The 20,783-nt window shown below is 56.9% G+C and overlaps 1 protein-coding gene across 3 annotated transcripts in view; it reads right to left on the bottom strand.

Annotated features, from left to right (window-relative positions):
* ABLIM3 (actin binding LIM protein family member 3) overlaps window positions 1–20,783 on the bottom strand; it is a 55,237-nt gene that overhangs the window by 20,557 nt on the left and 13,897 nt on the right. For all 3 annotated transcript variants that reach the window (XM_074156607.1, XM_074156605.1, XM_074156606.1), the window contains exon 2: window positions 2,497–2,634. In XM_074156607.1, coding sequence (XP_074012708.1) covers window positions 2,497–2,634 — 138 coding nt within the window. The remainder of the gene's footprint in view (window positions 1–2,496; window positions 2,635–20,783) is intronic.

The following is a 20,783-nucleotide window of genomic DNA, read 5'->3' on the forward strand; positions in this document are numbered from 1 at the left end:
CATCAAAGGGGCAGCAGGAAGGTCCAGCCCCAGTGCCAGCTGGGATCTCCCAACCTCTGCTGCCTCTCCAGCAGCAGTCCCAGGGCATCCCTGGAGACCCAGCTTTCTGCAGGTATCTAGGAGGGTTTCCCTTCCCACCGGACACACTGGGGCCTTCCCCCAGCACCACAAGATGTCAGTGTTGGGCTGTAGCGGGGTGCAGGATGGGGCTGCCCAGATGCCAGGGCTGGGTGCTCCTGAAGGAAATCCCAGCGCTAGGAAGGGAATCCCTGCAGACCCACTCACCGTGCCCAAACCGTGCCCAGGAGGATCCGCAGCATCCCCTCCTGGACCCACGGCACCTGGATGGGGCTCAGCCCCTCTATTAGACACTCACACGGTGTCAGGAAGCTGAGAACAAGACTGCGAAGAGTTGGGCATGCCCTAGGGACAGTTGGGGAGAGGTCTTCTCCACGCCCTGTGGCGTGGCCTTCTCTATGACAAGCCATCTCCGCCCCATGGCCTGGACATGAGGCCGTGTCCTAATGGGAACCGGTCCTGGGACACCCTAGGTTTGGTGTTCTCACTGCTTGTTTTTCCATAGGTGTCCAGCCCAACATCATTTCCTTCCCAGCTGTGGGAACCGTGGGTGGTGCACAGCCCATCAGAGTAATCCAAGGAGACATAGCAAGCCCTGGCCCTTAGCGTCATTTCCCTCCTACGTCTTCTCAGTGCACAGAGAGACCTTAAGAACATCAGACCCTGGAAAGGCACCTCAGGAGCAGCACAGAGCCCAGGTTCTGGGGCCTCTGCACGATGCCCATCACCTGTTCTGCAAGGTGATGGGGTGGAGGGGGAGAACTACAGAGCAACTGAGCACCTGCTGGCACAGTCCCTCTTGGTCTTTGCTTTACCCTTCACCCCCAAGTACCCCCCCTGTCCTGTCCTCACACACCTCACCCCCACCCATGGGCCAGCCCACGCGGTGGCCACCATCCCAGGGCACAGCTGGACCCGCTGGCTGCAGGGCCCACAGGTGCAGAGATGCAGCTCCTCTCCCACAGAGCATCCCCCAGATGCTGCTCCCCAGAGGTGTGGGCAGACAGCCGGGGGGTACAGGGCCAGCACCCCCTGCTCTCCGAAACAGCCTGCCAGCCTTTGTTCATCAGCAACAAGGGACAGGCCACCAGCTCTGGCAAAGTATCAGGAAGCAGAAGTAAGAAAAACCATGGCAGGTCTGGGCCCTGTTTGCCGTGGGACCCAGAGCACATCCCCAGTCGTTCGAGACTCCCAGGGACACCTTGGGGACGAGTTGCAGGGCTGGCATGAGAGCTGGCAGGAGCCAGCCTGAGGTAGCAGGGGGTAAGAGCTGTGAGGGAAGGTGAGACAGGAGGATTTCCTCTCATTATTTATTCCCTTTCACTTGGAAATCAGGCAGCGAGCACTGCCAAGATCTCCCTGCCGGCTCCTGGCCCCTTTGAAGCCAGTGGCTGTCTGAGCTCTTTGTCTGGATGCGCACTCCAGCTCCATCCCACACGCTGAGCTGGGAAGGGGCTCGGCACAGTGCCCTGAACGTGTAGGTCAGCCCCGAGGGCAACCTGGGGCCCACACCCCCTCCCAGAGATCCGGGGCTGCCCACACCATGGGGGACAGGGCTGCAGCAGGGATGGTGAGTCCCCTCCAGTCAAACCCTCTGTCTGCAAGAGAGGAGCAGCAAAGCATGGCCAAGGGGACAGGGATTTATGTCCTGCTTAGCACAAGGTGCTGGGAGCTTGGAAGACCAGAGACCTTTAAAAAACCCTGGTAATGGGATGCTTTACAACCTATAGAACCAGCCACTGGCCTGGTTGAGAGCGGCTGCTTTAATGAACACGCTAAGGAGCCCTTCAGCATCAGCTCTGGGCCGTTAGCTTTTACAGCTCCACAGCTCTCGTGCTTAGGGAGGATTTGAGCAACTTCTCTCCTCTATTTCTGCCAGCCCCCAAGGGCCACCAAGCCCCAGCTGCAGCACATGTCATACCATGGCACCTCGGTCACATCCCATGTGCGGGTGGCAGTGGTCAGTCACCCATCCCCATCACTGTCAGGAGCTGCTTCGAGCATCTCCCTCACCTCACTGCCTCTCAGCCAGGCTGGTGACACCTCCTCCCCCTGATTTGGGGGCAGGCAGGTGGCTGAAGTGACCCCCCCAGATCAGAGATGGGCGGTGGGTATGTTTGGGACTGGTGCAGCGCAGGCTGGTGGTATTCAGGCAGCTCAAGGGTAGTGATGGTCTTGGCCTCCCCTGTTCAGAGCTCTGGCATCACACAGGGACATTCCCTGCACTGTGCCAGCCCCGTGCCGTGACCTCCCTGCCTGCACCACACCACATCCACCCCTGTGGGAAGCTGCCATCCCTGGGCATGTGACCACATCTCAGTGGGCCAGGCAGGTCTGTCCCCAGCCTTTTGCTTTCCAAACTGCACCCAGGGCCATGGGGCAACCTGGCCATCAGCTCTCTGGGCGGCACTGTCCTACCTTGGCAGGTGAAGCAGCGGATGTGGAAGTGATTGCTCTGGACACGCACCACCTCTCCCTTGCAGGTGTCCCCGCAGCGGTAGCACTGGATGACGGTAGAGCTGCTTCCAGGGGTGTAGGGATTCTGCTGATAGGGAACTGCTGGCAGAAAGGAGGGAGAGAAAAGCGAGAGAGGGGAAGGGTCTGTTAGCATTCGGGACACAATCGGGCATCATGGCTGTGACCCCAGCTGGGCAGCCGTAGAAGAGCCCTCCGGTGACTGCAACACGGAAGCTGGACATCAGGCCACCACTAAGGGTGAAGGACAGCCAAGGTCATGCGGGTGCCCAGTGACTGTGAGCTGGGTGAACATCCCTGTCTGGATGTCCCCACAAAAGAGTTGCTCACAGGTCTGCAGTGCTAAGGGCTGTGCAGTGCAAGAGCCTGGGCACTGCTCCCTGTCCCTGCATGGACAACCAGGTCACCTGCACCATCGCCCCAAAGCCATGCAGAGCTCTTCGGATGCTCTCCTATCTCCTAAGCAGGTGGAGAAGGACAAGGCAGGGACCAGCTACCCACCAGCTCTGCTCCGCTCAGCCCTCAGGCAGCCCTGGCTCACTGCTGACCCGCTCAGAAACACTCCAGCAAGCACTGATTTGGCAGAAGCATGGGAAGGAACTGTTGTTTTTTGGAGCTTCCACTTGTTTGGTTAGGAACTGGATGGAGAAGTCATTTTTCAAGGAGCTTTCAAACATCACAGCAATTGAGCGTTTGGCCCTGGTGGGACTCTCACCTCCTCGGCGAGGAGCAGCATCCCAGTCCCACTGCTCCTTCCGGAGCGGCACCGCGGCGCGTGCAGGCTCTGCGCCAAGCCGGGGGCCACAGGGGAGGGCAACATGGCTCCTCCGGAGCTATGGGCAAGAGCCGACCTTCTGCTACAGACAGTCCTGGGACTCATCTCCACTCCTCACCCCCTCCAGCAGCTCTGCAGGTCACCTTGAAGGGCTGATGCTCTGCAGCTTCCCCCCACGCTCCAGGGGAGGAACCGTACGGAGCTGGGGGTCTTTCTGCTATCTCAGCACAACCCCCAAACACACACAGAAAACATTTTAAAAGCAACTCCTGCTTTCCCTGCCCCACCTGCAGGTGCATGGGCTGCTCGCAGGAGCTCCAGGCTGGTTGACACCGGGCTAACCGTGGCTGCAGGCAGGGGACAAGCAGCAAAGGACTTGTTTGCTGTAAGATTTCAGAGAGGGAGTTGTAATTTGGGCAACTTGAGCAGTGAAGGGCAGGATTTCAACGGACCAGAGACTTTCTGACCCAGTGCTGAACTGCATTCCCAGGAACAAGAGAAGCAGCTGATTGTAACCTGGTACGTGAACTCCCTCCGGAGCAGGGAGGACGGGGCACAGGACAGAGGAGATCACTCATCAGAGAGGCTCCTCATTCACCGTGGGGCAGATCATGTGGCAGGGAACAGAAACAGCCCATTATTGGCTTCAAAAGCAAAGAAAGAAAAGTCAAAATGACATTGAGGCTGTCTCACAGTAAAATCCCATCCCGTACGCCAAGTGCCCAGAGGCATGCTCTATGGACATGCAGCACTGCTCACCACTGGGAAAACGGGCTGACCCTCCCTGACCACTGCCCCATCCCCTGGTGCTGTGGAGCTGCTGGGGACCGGCTGCCTTGCCCAGTCCGACCTGAGGGCTGCAAGGAAAGCTGAAGTGGTTTTCTATGAGCGCCCCCCAGCAAAGCTCAGGCTCCAGCCTTGACGTGAACTTCCAAGAGTTGCTGGGGCTTCCCTCCTGATCACACTCTTGCAGGCCAAGAGCTCTCAGATGCCAACAGAAGCACCCAAGGTACTAAAGGGTATTGCAGTGCCAAGAGAGGACCTATAAAACAGGAGTCAGGCCTGGAGCTCACCAGCAGAGACTCTAGTCTACATCTAAACCGCTCTGAGGTCCCAAATAGGATGAAGGACACCTGTAAAGGGAGCAGGATACCCCCACCCACGCTTTTGCAGGGGAGGCACAAGCCCTGGGAAGAGGAGTCCAGGACCTCCTGCAGCAGCATCTGGTGCTGCTGGTGGGCACCCATTAATTCTGCAGCAGCCTGGGGAGAGCCAGGCCTGACCCCAACAGGATCTCCCGTGGCTGGAATAAACAGAGGTTCTCTTCCATAGGGGTCTCCAGCAGAGCAAGAGTTACAGCACTGAAACTTCCTCCCACGCACCCCATTCTCGCACCCTCGCCGAGAGCGAAGCAGAAGCCAAGCCCTGGGACACAGCCACAGCAATCCACAAAGCTCGGACAGAAAAGCAGGAGGGAGGTGGGGTGAAAGGCTGGGAATTAATCAACGCTTAAATAAACATCAGTAACAAAAAAAGCGAAAGAAAAAAAAAAAATCAATGTCAGAAAATACAGGCATCACTTATTCCGGGCTTCTGGTCTCTAGGGGAAACTTCTTGGTGTCCATAGCAACAGATCGCCAAGGCCCTGCACTGGCAGGTCTGATGGGAGGGAAGGCAGAGGAAAAGGAGTCGAGGATGGAATAAATGCTTACAGCTACGTTACACCGCTGGCAGAGATAAAACCGATACGGTCACTCCTGTTTGTACCCACGGAGACGGGTCAGGACCCGGCTTAGGGCACCATCGCCCTCCCGCCTCCCGGCTTTGTTCAGCCCTAAGCCCAAAGCTCCCTGATTTGTGATTAACCTCCGGCCCATGCTGGAATTTTGCTCTGGGAACATTAATGCATTGTTTTGCTGGGGCTCTGCTTGTTTTTGAGCAGGCAGCTGCCCGCCTCGTGGCCTCGCGCAGGAAGTATTACACATCACAACACCCCTGAGCAGAGGGACAGCTGAGCAGGGCAAAGCTCATTACACCAAAATAATCCAGTAATAATGTAAGTAGCATTAGCGGCCTCGCAGGCCGAGATACAGCAGTCGGGGCGAGGGGGTGGGAGCTGCCCAAGGAATGCCTTAATCCCACCCCTGTTTACGCCTGCTTTTGCTGGTAGAGCGGGAAATTAAGCTGGCTTCGCTCAGCAATTAATGCATTTGTGCTCCACAATGCAGCACAAAAGGCTGCCCAGGGCCAGATTCCTCCGGGGCTGCCCCCATGTCCCAGCTGGTGCTTGACCTGTGGAGCCAGCGGAGCTGCTGCGGCCACGGCCGGGCAGGGAGCTGCCGCATGGGCATGCAACGGATTTCCCACTGATCTGGATTAAGGTGGCACCTCCGGTCAGGGATCGGTGCCCTGTGCAGCTTTAGGGACAGACAGCGGCAGCCGTACGCAAGCAAGGGAGTTTGCAACCTGGTGGGAGGAGACACGGTGCTCCCAAACAACACCCAGGGATGTGTAGAAGAGCTTTGTCCCCTTGGAAGGCACAGGGACCTTGCCTGAGAGACCCTTCAAGCCATGCTGTAATGAGAAATCTGCAGGTTCCTGCTGTGCATCCCTGGGCAATCCCCCTCCTTCCTTCCCAGAGCACCCACCTTCTGCGTCAGGAGGGTCAACAACCTTGTTTGCCTTCCTGTCCTCTTCCTGCTCGGTGTCCCAGTCCTCCGCCAAGGAGCAGCAGGACAGGAGTGCTGACCCCTTAACACTACCTCTGGAATGCTTTAAGTCCTTCAGGAAAGGGGAGCTGATGGGAGATGATCCCCATCTACCTTGGAGGGATGGCAGCTCAACACCAGTGCAGATAACGGGGCACAGACCCTCAGGGTGGGCTCTGGGCTGAAAGGCTGGCACAAAGCAAGCTCTGCCAGCTGCTTGGGACACCCCCCCCCCCCATATACTCCAGCAACAACCCAGAACCAAGTTTCCAAGAGCACAAGCTACAAGGAACCCAGGGGCATTTATAAAGATCTATCCATTATCTCTTACTGGGATCAGGCCAGGTCCTGCTGGTTTCCCACCTATCTCCTTCTCCCAGCCCATTAGCCCTCCAGGAAGATCAATTAGGTAGAAACTGCTGCAGGTAGGTTTTGCATCATTAGCAACAGGTAATTGGAAGCTCCCACCCAGCTCGGAGAGCCTGCCCTGACGCCGTGTTTGCTATCAGCATGTTTATGAGACAGCATCTTCACAGGGGAGGCCTGATTTAATTAATTACCAGTAATTAATATTTGCACAATGCTGGGAGAGCCATAGGTGAAGGGGACTGTGGAAAAGCAAAGCATTCATCCTTTAATTAATAACGAGAGATGGTGCCACTGTGGGAAGCTGAGGTGGGTGTGCTGGGGCTGGCATGTGTGGGGGAGATGTTCTCACTGGGTGCCGTGGGTGTCAGCAGGGGATGCGAGGTGTGCCTGGGTGAGACCTGAGCATGCTGGGGGGCAAGGGGGAACTGCAATGGTGTGTTGAAGGGTCCTCACACCTTCAAGGGCATGAGCCTCCCCCTCCAGCAGCCGCTGCCTCCCACTCCTTCCCACTGCCTCCCAGCAAGCGATTCACTGCAGTCATCCTCTGCACGCCCCCTGTGCTAACTGGGGCTGTAAATCATCCTCTCACAAATAAGCACTGGGAGTGGTGGGACCAGCATGGCATGGGGGTCATGTGGGATGCAGCACCCCCAGAGAGGGTGAGGGGAGCTGGGCACCCCCGCTGGTCACCTGAACCTCTAGGTGGGCTTGGTGGCAGACCCCGTGCCCTCAAGTCCCTAAGGAAGGGCCGATGCCATGGCACTGGGAGAAGGCCAGGAGGGGGCCAGGAGGGCGGCGGGGGCCAGAGCAGCTCAGGAAGAGGAAGCCCAGCCCCGCCAGCATGCCGGCCCCGGAGGTGTCGAGGCTGAGGGGCGGCAATGACTGGCCAGAAAGGAATTTTGCTGGAAGCGCTGGAGGCTGAGGGAGAGGCCGGGGCGAAGCTCCGGCGATGGGACATGATGTGCCGGGCTGGGGGCGGAGAGCGAGAGGCCGCAAAAAAAAAAAACCCAGCTGGGATGCAGGGAGGGAGAGGTGCCGCTCCAGGAGCCTGCACCCCAAATCCTCTTGCCTTGGCAGGGCTGTGGGGCAGCCCGGTCAGCTCCGAGCCCTGTGGGAGGCGAGGGAGAGGATTTCCCCTCCAGGCAGGAGCCGTGCTGTGTCCCAAGGGTGGCTGGGGAGGAAGGGTGGGAGCTCCAGTAGCCGTGGGATATGGGTTTCTCATCATCAGCAGGGTTGAGGGCTCCTGCCTGCCGACCTGCAGCGGCCAAAGAGCTTGGCCGTGGCCATAAAAACGCCTTGGGAGGAAGGGAAAGATGGGCTTGGAGCCAAATAATGCCAGTGCCACGGGCAGGCACGGGTACTTCCACAGCTGGCTGTCCTGTGGGGCTGCCTCTCACCCTGCTGCGTGGGAATGAGCTTGCTCAGCTGCTGTCCCGCTCCAGCTCCCTGGGACGTAGTGGTAATGGTGGGGAGAATGGTAATGAGAAGGTAATGGTGGGGAAAGGCACTGGGAGCTGTCAGCAGCAGATAGTCAGGTAAGGGGAACCCTGCTATGCCAGCACTGGTGGCGCAGCTGAAAGACCAGCCGATCTACTCCTGAAATAGAGGAAGGGGCCAGCAGTTGGGGTTCCCAGCTCCGGTGAGAAATCTGACGCCTGCTGTGACACCTGCATGGTCATCTCAGTGCTCAGGCAGCTGGTCACTGCTTTCCATCGAGCTTCTGCAGATAGAAGTCATTTCGATCAAGGAGAAAATTATATATTTACCTTTGGTCAAAATATTTTATCTTCTCACCTCCCCCCTAAGTAAAATCCAGAAGTGTCATGCGGTTCCTTGTTTAATACTTAGGTTTTTTTAGGCTGGGGCAGACCACATGCTCCCTATAAAGGAATGAGCTGAGGGCAAGGTACCACAGATCTGCTGTAGGATAGTCTTGAGACTGGAGCAGCTCTGCCTGCTTCTCCCAGCGTTCCTCTCGCACTGCATTCCCTGCTGTCCCCATGTGTGCGGCGCAGGAGTGGGCTGGGATGGGCACCGGCAGGGAGTGGGGCAGCGCAGGAAGTGTGGGCTGGGAGCAGCAGGGACCACCCGCCTTACGCAGACCAGGCACCGAGGTATTTCCAAGCCATCAGAAAACTGTCCTGTTAGTCAGCACGCCGCGTCGTGCAGGCAGGATTATGAACCCCCGGCAAGTCCACGCCAGCCTCTCCTCTCCCAGCTCGCAGGCAGAACCATCTGCAGCTTACAGCTAAAAACCCTCCACTGTGTCACGGCTCCTAATCTAGCTCTAGGCTTCCCTAATTAGATCATGACCAATTATTGCTTCCACCTGCCTCATGCTGTCCCCTTGCCTCCCACCACCATCACTCCTGCACATCACCTCCCTCAGTGTGACACAGGACACAAACAAGACGTGGGTGTCTTGGTAGCCAGCAGAGCCCGAGTGGCAGATGCCAGCACAGGCGAGGGCATGTGGCTGCCAGCAGCAGAAGGGGGCTGGGATGGGGAGCAGGATGGCATGGAGGAGGGAGTCCTCTCTAGCTGGGTATCGTGAGGAGGACCTGAACCAGCATGTCTGGGTATCACAGAGGATAATGGCAGCTCCATCCTTCCTGGCTGAGCTCTGCGCGAGTCCTCTCTTTGCAGAGGTAGGTCAAGGATGCGGGCAGAGGTGCCACCTCGCAGCACCCATCCACTGTGTGCCACCACCTGGCCTGTCTGCGTCTCCCCCACCCCCTGCCTCCCTGGGGAGGGCTGGTGTGAGAAACTGGACGTGAGAACTGACGGAAAACAGCTCTCCGGGCAAACCCACTGCAACAGATTCCCAATGAGCCCAAATGTACGTTCTGGCCCTGCTCCAGCCCTTGACCCCCGGGCTCGCTGCAGATTTGAACCTTGGGATGCTCAAAGACTCATGCCCTGCCTGGGCAGGTGGAAGGATGGGGGCCGGGGGTGCAGGCACAGCCCAGAGAGCTGGCAGCACCGTGGTTTGCACCATGCGGGCAGTGATGGCAATGCAGCAGGCAGGACCAGCCTCTTCTCCAGCTCTGCTCCCCAAGCTCCCAGCACCATGCTGGGAAGCAAAGCAGACAGTGATGGGGGAGTTCCCTAGTGCTGGGGTGGGTGTCCCCCCAGAGCTCGTGTCAAGCTGGAGCTTGGGCAAAACTATCTTTGTGACACAGACTAGAGTGCTGGCAGCCACTGTGGCTGGCCAGTGACGTGGGAAGGCGTCCAAATGGGTGCCACATCCTCATGCTAACAGCCAGGGCATAGCAGGACCATGGGCTAGGGTGGGAGTGGGTCTGCAGGGGGGGGACATGCTGCTACCGCTCTGAAAGGAGAGAGGAGGGAGGTCAAAAACACAGTTGGAGGAGACAAGGAAAAAGGGGAAAGAGAAAGCGGGAAGGAGAGAAATAAAGAGGATAGAAGAGAAAAGGAAAAAAAGACAGAGCAGTGAACAGTGAGGGCCCTTCCTGTGCAGCAGAGCTCGTTTCTGGCTGCGTTCATGGAAATTATTGTCCAAACGCGAGCGCTGAGGAAGCCGGCGATTGTCCCCCTGCACTGACCCGGCTGCCGGCAGCTGCCCGTGCCTGCTGCAGGATGTTTACTTCCCCAGCGCGGGCTGTAACGTGCTGGGGAAACCCACAGACCCTGCTGCCAGCTGAGGAGGCTCTGGAGACCCCCCCCTGCCACCACCCAGCCCCCCTGCAGGGTGTGCTGGGCAAGGGCCTCAGGGTGTCCCCGGTTTGCTGAAAGCACCGACTGCCGCAATTGTGACTTTTCCAGATTCTCAAGAAAAAGAGGAAAAAGTTGCTCTTCTAGTTCTTTCAGCTGTGGGGAAATTTGAAGACCTCGGTGCAGAGCAGCATGACAACAGAAAGCCTTGTGTAGTGCTCCCCGGCTTCCCCAGCCTGGGCTGCCCAGGGCTGGTGAGCCAGGGAGCACACTGTCCCCACAACCCCCTGCCACCCAGCCCGGCAGCGGCCAGGGAGCACCACCAGGAATAAGCCTGTGCATGGCATCCTCACTCGCAGGGCTGCAGTGACACTCACACCCAGAGCAGCACCATTGATGCCAGAGTCAGCGTCCAGGGAAAGAGGTCCTTCTGCCACTCACCAGGCAAAGGAGGAGGAGCATCCTGCCGCAGGCTAAACAGCATCCCCAGCCCCACACTGATCTGTGCCATGGGGTGAATGCCCCGAGCTGGGCTGCACCCCCCTACAATGCTCTCACTCTGGTAGCAGCTCAGGGGCACCGGGGATTTTAACAGCGTTTGCTTTCCAGTGCAGAACCACCCTTTAAAGTTTAATTGGCACTCACCAGCCCCTGCTACTAAATAAATGAAGAAGCGGACGGCTTGGTGGGTGCGAGCCTCCACTGCCTGGCAAGCACTATGGCACGGGGCTGGCGTCTCTCGAGAGCTTCACTCACACCTTCCCTTTCCTGCAATGGACCTGCCGGGACGGCTGTGTGGGGACTGGAAGAGGGCAAGGGGCTGGGATCGCATCTGTGCACCCCTGTGTGGGGGAGCCTGGGGGACACAGAGCTCAGGAGGGGGCTGGAGCGAGGCAGGAGGTCTTGGGGGTGCAACACTGGAGGATAACGTGTGTCAGAAGGAGTTTAACCTGTGTGGTTAAACATATGTGTTTGCAGCCACGTTAGTGCATGGCTTGCGTGGTATGTCTGAGCCCTCCGCACTGCCTGCTTTTCTCCCATCTCCAACAAGCGCCGCCGTGGTCTTTTTTTCCCAGATAATACTTGTACAGCTTGTCATGGCAACAAGATCTCCTTGAACTGCAATTGCAGCCGGGACGCCTGGTGCTAGCACATTTGCCTGTCTGCAGACATCATGGCAGCCCCTTCCAGCAGAGCCCTGGGCTCCACAGACCCCCAAACTGGGTGCAAGCGGGACCCCCAAGGGAGGGCAGCAGCCTGCCTCGCCCTGTCAGGCCCACGCTGCCCCCCAACGGGGATGCAACAGGGTTTTGGGGGCTTTTTTGCAATGACTAACAGAGAGCACCAAGCAGTTCCTCCCATTTCATCCCCTCCAAGAAGGGTCTGTGGGATGCTCAGCCCCCCTGTGCTGGACCAGCTGTTCCCCACCCCGCACACAGCAGCGATTTGCAGGAGGAATGGAGGAACCAGGTGATGTGGGAGAAGGAAGGCTGTGCATCCAGCAGCCCCCTCCCAGGGGCAGGGTCTGGGGCTGTTCCCCCTATGGTCACCCTCCTGGGCACAGCGCTCAGAGCTGCAGGCAAAATCCTCCTTGCTGCTGCCTGCCTCTGCTCCCAGCACCACACTTGCTCCTGAAGCCACTCTCCACAAGCTCTTCTCATCCTAACGTGCGGTGGTATCACACCCAGAGCCCCTGTCCCACCAAGGACCGCATCCCAGAAGTGACACCCAGTGCTGCAGGTCAGAGAGGAGGAGTTCAGCCCCTCCGATGGCTCGCAGAAAAGAGATCCCCCAGCATCTGGTGCACCATATCTGCACGCAGGCTGAACGTGCTGCAGCTGCCTGTGTATCTGACATGGCATGCCCAGTCTCCCAAGCAGGCATGGCATTTCCACCGAGCGTGGGGCTGGAGATGTAGCACTCAACAGGGAATCACAGCCTCTAGGAGTGGCAATAAATCTCCAAAAAGCACAGCTTGAATTTCACAGTAACTATTTAATTCCCCTCCCTATTATCCCTGAGAATATTTTAGCAGTCCTTGGCGTCTTGGGGAGAGGAAGAGAAAGGATAGATTGCATTTTAATTAATAATGGCTGAAATGCCTGGCTGCCCAGGGTAGGAGCTGTGGTGAGCCCGGAGCAGGGAGTTATGCTGAAGAGGAGGGGATGGCACAGCAGTTCCCAGGTGCCAGAGGGCTGGTGCTGGGTCCTGCCCCGGGACGGCTCCATCAGGGCAGCTGGGAGCAGCCCCCTCTGCCCCATTCCCAGGCAGGAGAAAGGACGCTTCGCACCTCTGCAAGCCAGGTGGCTACTTTCCATGCTCCCTTCTTCCTCTTAAAATCTTTGTGGAGGACACTAGGTAGTCACAGCTCTGAAGCTCACAAACCTGCTCTGACACAAGGTCAGACTCATGAAGGAGTCCCAAAATAGCCCGGTGAAGGGGGAGCCATCCCAATGGTGAAGCTGGGGAGTGGCAGCATGGCCAGTCCTGGCTGCAGCGCCTGGAGCCAAGGCTCTTGGCTGACAGAGCCTGGGATCAGCAGGGCTCCAGTGAGGACCACAGCAGTCCCAAGCACACTTTTGGGGTGAGCAGGACTGCTCCTTGCTGGTGTGGCTTCCCAGCATTTGGCTATCCAACTGCTATCCGGATCCACTGCACTGGTATGAAGCCCCCACCAGCAACTTGGGACTAGGAATGCTGGGAAGTGAGATGCTTCCTGCAGCGTGTGGGGTACGTGTCTCTGTACCCCGATGGCTATGAGGTGGCTTGTGCTGCCATCTCTGCTAGGTCTCCCACCGCCTGCAAAAGCAGCCTGGCCAGGAGAACACCCTGGCTTGCACAGGTATCAGGTGCAGCAGGGGTTGAGGGGAGCAGATCAGAGCTACTCTGTCGCCATGAGCAAGTCTTCAGGGCCCTGGCATCACTGCAGCACAGCTGGACCAGATCCCAGTGCCATTGGGCTCCCCACAGCTATCCTGAGGCCACTGCACAAGGCACTTTCACCCCAAGCTTGGGTGCCTGGTGGCTTTGAGTGCCACAAACCATTCCTCACAGGAGTGCAGGGCTGAGAAGGGCTTGATTCAGACACCCTGAAGCGTCCTGCAGCTACCAAAGCTGGGGTCAGGAGCCCAAGTACCATCTGTGGTGCAGGAGCCAGCCAGGCTGTGCAGGGACCACCACCGAGGCCGTGCAGAGCCAGCAGCACACCAGGCTGCACGGCACAAGCTGATGCAGGGCCAGGGAGCCGTGTGGAGCTGCCCGGGATGACAGGCAACTATCGATTTGCTTTTGATTTGCTTTGCTTTCAAGAAAAAATGGAGCAGGGAAGCCGTGGAGAAGAGGGAGTGAGAGGCACGTGTGTGCGAGCTGAAGGAGAGATGGAGGATGCAGACAGCAAACAGGCATCCCCAGGGGCTGAATCCTGAGCACATGAGCTACACAGAGCTCTTCTCTCTCCCTCTCGCCCCAGCAGATGACAGAGGTGGCCCACCACCGCGGGGGACACACACACTCGGACGCCCTGAGCAGATGTCTGCACGCACGCACATCAGCTCTTCACCCGGGAGGCTGCTGAGAGGCTGGAGCTGGGCCCAGAAAACCAGAACAGGTCCCTCTTGAGGGATTGCCTCTTGATTCAGAGGGTCAGCTGCAATTTAGGAGGTCTGATGAAGCAATAAGCAGCAGGAGCGAAGCCCAGGGTGACGCAGAGATGCAGTAGCCAGCGGGGAGCTGCCGAGAGTCCCTGGCCTCTTGCTGTGCACCCCAGCCCTGCACTGGGAGGAGGGGGGGTCACAGCCCTCAGGGTCCAGAGCCCTTATAGCACCTGCCAGGAGAGGCAAGACCTGGCTCCTACTGCGCTGCACAAAACCTACCCTTTTACACACAAAACCACAACAATCTGGCCAGGGACACAGTGAGAGCCAACAAACATGCTCCTGCCCTCTCACCCCCATGCCCATCTCTCTGCAGCATCCCAGCCCCATCCCCTGCCTGCCCCATGGAGCCAGGGCTGCTCCCACTGCTGGCATTTGCCACCTCTCCCACAGGCCACCGCCTCCCCAGCAGATGTGCAGCACTCTCTGAGATCAGCATTTTGGGCTGCGGAAAGGTTTATTTGAGGCAGACAAGGAGGGATCCCTGCTGAGAGGCTGAAGATGGGATTTCATCCTTACATCTGGTTCAGCTTAAAAAAATCTTGCCCAAGCTGCTATAGATACAAATAAACTGTGTATGAGCGAGGGGGCGTGAGGCGGATGAGAGCATCCTGCACACACACACATTGCACATCCATGGCTTGAGCTCTACCTGGGTCCCAAAGCAGGGTTGGGGACTACCTTGGGACAGGGATCTGGATGAGCATAAACCCACCTGAGTGGCCACAGAGGCCCATGGCTGCTCTGTGGATCCCAGGTGCAGGAGGACCACTTGAGGCCACGTTCTCTGGAGGACGCCATGCTGCAGAGTACAGACAAATCCTTGGTAGCAATCTCCCTCTGCCCTGAGGCTGCTGGACCCTGCTGTCCCCAGGGCACACATGCCCCATGGGGGGACACACAGTCCCAGCCCCAAATCTCCAGTGGAAAGGGATGCTGCAGAGCAAGAGCAGATATGAAAGCCTTCCCCATATCCCCTCCTCCACTGTGACCATCCTGTGACAATCCCCTCCCTTAGTACACGCGGCCACTGCATCCCACCCACCCTCTGGGTACAGGGCCAAACCAGAGCTGCCATCCCCAGCAGGGAGGTGGCAGGAGCTTCAAGCCACCTGATGGCCACGTGGGTCCCACCAGCCTCCTCCTCCACATCACTGCTCTTGGCCACCCTAGCGTCTCTCCTGCCCACCCAGGGTGATGCTGGCCAGGGAGGGGACCTGGCAGGGTGGTCTCGAGGGAGGCAGCCCACTTGGCAGCCAGGCACCGGCTAGAGTCCTTCTCCTCCCCCAGATTTTATTCATGAGGCATGACAAGTGGGTGAGCTACAGCCAGTCAAACAGCTCACCCAGCAGCCTCAGACAGCAAGAACATAGAATGATCACGCCTCGGCTGGGGGCTGGACCCAGCCCCATCCCACACCACGCTATTCTCTGCTCTAACTGGGCTGGACAGGTTTGGGGGGTCCCTGCAGGGGGATGCCCTTGGGTCCTAGAGTCAAGAGGTGCTAGATGTGCGTGGGCAGAAGTGACTAAACTCGAGGTCCTGGCCAAAAGATGAACATTGTTAGCTCATCATTTTGCTGAGACCAAATTTCCTGCTAAATAGAGGCTGTGTTGAAGGCTGGGAGGCAGTCTGTGCTGCGTGGGAGTGCGGTGAGCCCAGGGGACTCTCCCCTCCACCGCCAAAGCCCACCCACCGCTGCCAGCCAGGGATGCAGCAGTATGGTTGAGCTGTAGCAGGAGGGATCCATCCCAGGCAAAAGAGAAAAAAAAAACATCCCAGAAAGCAGCAAAGGGGCTTTCTGAGGAAGGGAGAGGGCAAAGGAGCTGTCAGATGGTCTCCGACATGGTGGCATCTCCTGCTGGGCCTTGGAGGGGGCTGTGGAGTCAGTGCCAGGGTGTCCGGGACAGGAGCTGACACAATGGAAACATTCAGGCTTGGTTCCTCGCACGCACACGAATGCGCCGGAGACAGCCAGGACAGAAAGGAGCTTATTTCTGGCTGATGCATGGAGGGATTTTCTGTTTGCTGCTGTGTTTTGTATTTGTGGCTTCCCGTATGGAAATGCTTTTTCCCTTTAACCTCCACCCACAAGCCCAATGGATTTTGTTGCAATTTTCAAAACATATGGTGCATACATCAAAAACATAAAAGATGCTATATTTAAAATATTACAAAGCAAGCCAGGAGCCAGCATTTTTAAACTAGGGCAGTGTCTGAGAGTGAAAAATGTGGGGATTTAGGATTTTCTATACCAGATCAGAGAAACAGCCCCGTTAGACGAGATACAGCCAGGTTGGCAACCCGCCACCTTGCAGCAGACTGTTGCTTACATAGTCTGGTACTCGCTTCTGGGAGAGCATCCACCCGGTCAGCCCGCGCATCTGCGCCCTGCTATTTCAAAGGGACCGCGGTGCTGCTGAGCCCAGCACCTCTTTGCCCCCACCCCTACTCAGCATCCAGCCAATACTTGGCAAGATGGTGTGCTTGAGACAGACAGCCCCAAACCATCATGCACTGAGCTAATTTATTCCCGGTTCCTTCTGCGATCGGTTGATTCCCTGATGGGCTGCATACCTCCTGTATTACTCTACTAATCTCTCTGTGCGTAGCATCATTTATCAGGCCAATACAAGCACTGCAAGGAAGAGAAATTCTTGCCTTCTGCAGGCACAGCTTAGACCAGAGCTCCCTCCATCTCATTTCTCCAGGCTGGAGCTTGTTCTCCTATTCTGCAGAGTGCAGTACACTCACTTGTTTTATTTTAAACCATATTCACACTGGCATTGTAACTCCAACCTGGGAGACTGCGTCATAGCCAGGGAATGAGGGGTGTTGGATTTGCTATTTTTAACTCCTTCTACTCCAGGGAGGGAACTGAAATCAAATCTCTATCCAGAGACACTGTATAGATATTAATGCAACAAAATGGGAATTTGGACTGGAGGTGACAGCTGGCAAAGCAAGCCCTGGCGTCACAGGGGGGACAATCTCCCCATAAATAGGATGCATGGAAGGGGTATATGTTACAGAGCAATCTCAATGGCATCAGTGCGTGCTCAGAGGGACAGGAGATTCAAGACCAGCCACCCCTCAGGCCAGTCCCATTCCAGGGGATGAATTACAGCTCAGTGCTGGCAGCGAAACACCATCAGGAGCTTCTCTGGCAGGCTCCAAATTCCTCTATCCACTCTTATATCCTGGGAAGGTGCTTTCTAAAACAACTGGGATCTCATCAGCTGTGGCCCTGAAATGGGGGGTGGGGAGGGTGGAGGGCAACACAGCTCAGGCTGCAGCACAAAGGGGACTGCCACATCCCCTCAGAGCTCTGCTAAACCATCAGAGTGCCCACAAACCATGGGGTTGGAAGCCACAAAACACACACCTGCAGTCAATTAACACAGACTGTCCCACAGAAACTGTGCAAACCCTTTTTCAGAGAAGGGCTTAGCAGAGCCCCAGCCCTCCTGGCCCCAGCAGGGTCCTTGCAGCCAGGCGCCGTGCAGCACAGAGGGTGTTTACTGCTTTTCTTAATCTACTGTGATCCCCCCTCTAATTCTGCTAAAGGTAGCAAATGGAGCCTTTAAGTGGTCATAAAAAGATTGCACCCACCCCCCATGGAGCTTATTTGAGACACCTGGCCATGCATATGGGTAGCGGAGAGGGGAGAGCAGAGGGCACCAGGGCTGTGAAGGTAGTGGGGTGCAGTGGGGAGGCAGCACCATGGTCACCAACAGGTTTCAGGCACCACAAGCACTGCAGGATGGCACAAGGCATCAGAAAGGCACACCGACCCGCAGGCTCCACAGGACAGCACTAGAAAACACCATGTCACCAGCCCCTTGCTGCCCCACGTCCACCTCACTCACCTCATCCTTAGTGCCTATGGTTAGGGTAAAACCCCACAGGACAGAGGGGCTACTGAAGATCACAGCCCCCTGGCACTGCAAGGGCCAACAGAAAGACATCCCAGAGGGGATGCTTCCCTACCAGCGGCACCCCTGAGACCAGGGATAAAGGGCTGGCCAACAGTGGTGACCAGGGTCCAGCCTGACCTCCCCACTCCGCCGCCAGTGGCTGCTGCAGGCTCAGGTCCATCCCACTGCCCCAGGAGCGGCAGATCCTCCTCTGGGCTCTGCAAGAGCTGCAAGAGCTCCGGCGCAGGCTGGCGAGGCACTCCGGTCTCACCCAAAGCTGTTAGCATTTAACTTCTGCCATGTGTCGGTTTCAGTTGGCCGGAAACGGAGCTTTCGATATTAAAAGACAGCAGTTTTTGTTCTTCTTGCCATCTGTATGTTTGTGTATTTCCCCTACCACCATAATTAGCAGGCTGGGCTCCAGCCAGGCTCAGGAGGAGATCTTAGTAGACGTCTTCCCAGCAATTTGAACAGCATCATCATTTCTTTTATGGATCCCCTAGTGCAGTGCCCATCACCAAGATCATCACAGCCCAAGCTGACGCTCCCGGCACCCCAGCAGAGGCAGCAGGGATGGGGAGGCTGCACCCGAAGAGCATCAGACCCTGAAGCTGCCAGGGCCCAAATCCCACACTGTGGAAGGCAGCGGGTGGTTTGCCACACTCCTACCGCATTCCCCAGCCGGGACCCACGTCACCAGCCCCTCCAGAGCTCTGCCAGAACAAGCCCAACTCTTGGGCCTCTCTGGGGTCTGCATCACTGCAGCCAGCTGTATACTATGTGCAAAAACAAGAGGATAATATAAATCAGTGTGTCCCCAAAAACAAATGGAGCCCAGTCAATGCCTGGAATCTCCCTCCATCTCTGAAGGAAGCTGGCAGCACCATGTCCAGCTAGTCTGGGGCCAGCTGCCTCCTTCCTGCAGCACACCCTCGTTTCCTCCCCCTCTCACCCATCCGCTGGCACTAAGGCTTGAAAAATCACTGCAGCTGGCCCAAGGGTTGTCAGGACTCAATGAAGCTCAAGACGACCTCAGTTTCTATCCCAGACTAGCGCTGTTGGAAGCCTCAGCATGGGTTTCGGCAACGGCATCTCCTCCTTGCCCCTCCCCGAGCACATCCGCGTCCTTGGGCAAGCCTGGGATGCTCCAGGTGCATGGTCTCCTATGGTCGGTCCTGCTGCCCTTGCTGCAAACCCCAGCACAAGGAGAAGGACCAGGGAAGGGCCATGCACAGTGATGTTTGCAAAGCACTTGTGTTTGAGCAGCTCTGGCAGCAGGGAGCCGGGATGTGCTGGGTTCTCCACGCAGGACCACAGGAGAGAAGCGTTGCTGTAACTGCTCCGCCTTGGCAAACCATATTCTGGTTTCGAGCTGTCTGATAAACAGACTTGAGCTTGCACATACACAGACATCTGCCTGAGGCAAACAGCAGGACAGAAACGTACAAGCAAATTTGGCAACTTGATGTGAATTAAATGTGCATTTAATTGAGATTTATGGGGGGGTTGCGATAGCAATTGATTATCAAAATCAGATTATTTATGGGGGTTTAGCAACTATACAGGAGATTAATGTTGTTTCCAGAATAAATCCTCAGTAAATATATGTTTCCCCAGTAATCAGCTAATAACACGTCATCCTAATTATCTCATGAAAGGGGCACAGCAGCTCTGACAAATACTGAAAAGATATATTGTTGTCTGCAAAGCGGCACCAGAAAGCCACAAGTTACACTCTGCCTCCAAACCGCAATTCCACTTGTGTCCTCCAACACCAGGCCATGGGATACACTCAAGTCCCACTGCCAGCCTTAGCCCTCCACAAGTCGTGGGCAAAGACTGGATCTAGGATCCAGACGACACTTTGCCCAAAGGCACAGGGAGTTTTACACCCCAGCGCCCTGAGCCTGGCCAAGGCACAGTAAAGTCACCGCAGTGAATTGCATGGCAACAGGTGATTATATCAAGAGAGAAACAGCATGTCTCCTAGGGTGGGAAAAGGAAGCTTATTCTCAAGCGCAAGAAGAAAGGTGCACATGTCCTGTAATGGGGTACAGCTCTATTTATACAGTTCTATATTCCTCTCTGCTGGCAGGTGATGGTGCCCCATTAAACCTGAAGGGACTGCCTGGGCTGCAGCAGGTCCTCTATTTTCCTTTAAGTAGCACTTGCTCATTAAAAATATATTTATTGAAGATTAACAGTCTGGCAGCAAGAGGCAAATAAAGCTGTGCCACACAGCCAGCCCGGCCAGTGCATCCCCCAGCCCTCTGCACGAGATGCTGCACAACCCCATCCTGCACTGGGGAGGGCCACCCTGTGCCCTGACCTGCCCTCTCCCCAGACACCAGGATGTCTCAGGGATGTCCCTAGGGACCTCCATCCCTGGGAGGAGGGGGCAGTTGGTCCCTCCAAGGGGCAAGAGGGTGCCCTGCCACTCCCCATGGCCAGGGCAGACGCAGGACCGCTGCTCCAGGATGCAGAGATGCTCTGGCAGTCACCATGGCAACCCCGGTACACAGCCAGGGCGAACAAAGCTGACAGGAGAGAAACAGAGAGAAAAAGGAAAGAGAGAAGCAAGAGGCAAGGGAAAGGCAAAAAGGAAGGAAAGGGAAACACCCTAAAGTCTGGAGGCTGGAGCAGGAGGGAGGGACGGGGTGGGAAAGCACCAGCATTGTGGAAAAGAAAGAGTGGGAGAGCTGCCTTTGGGCATCTCACCTTGGGACGACCTTCAGCAAGGCGACACAGCGTGTATGCTGGGTGGACGATTGAGACACTGTCTGCTGTCCCAGCAAAGGGTCCCTGGCATGTCCCCACTGCCAGCCCGAGGCTGTGCTGTGGGACACCCCACTGCAGGCAAGTAGAACCCTGCTAGAGACCCAGGAGGCTGCAAGGAGCCCTGAAGCAGCTCTCAAACCCCTAATTGAAGAAACCCTTAAGGTGATGGATAGATGGGCATCTGGGGCCAGGTTATTCAGCACCTTCCTTCTTCCACCAGCACAGACAGACAGGCCCAGCCTTTGGCTCACAGCACATCACACACATCAGGGCTGCCCGTGCTCCCACTCCCCACTGCACCCCAGTTCTGGAGTCCAGGCCCATTTCTCAGCCCAGCTGTTTATCCTGCTACTTC

The sequence above is a fragment of the Numenius arquata genome, chromosome 11, assembly GCF_964106895.1.
Source record: "Numenius arquata chromosome 11, bNumArq3.hap1.1, whole genome shotgun sequence".
NCBI classification, from domain to species: Eukaryota; Metazoa; Chordata; class Aves; order Charadriiformes; family Scolopacidae; genus Numenius; species Numenius arquata.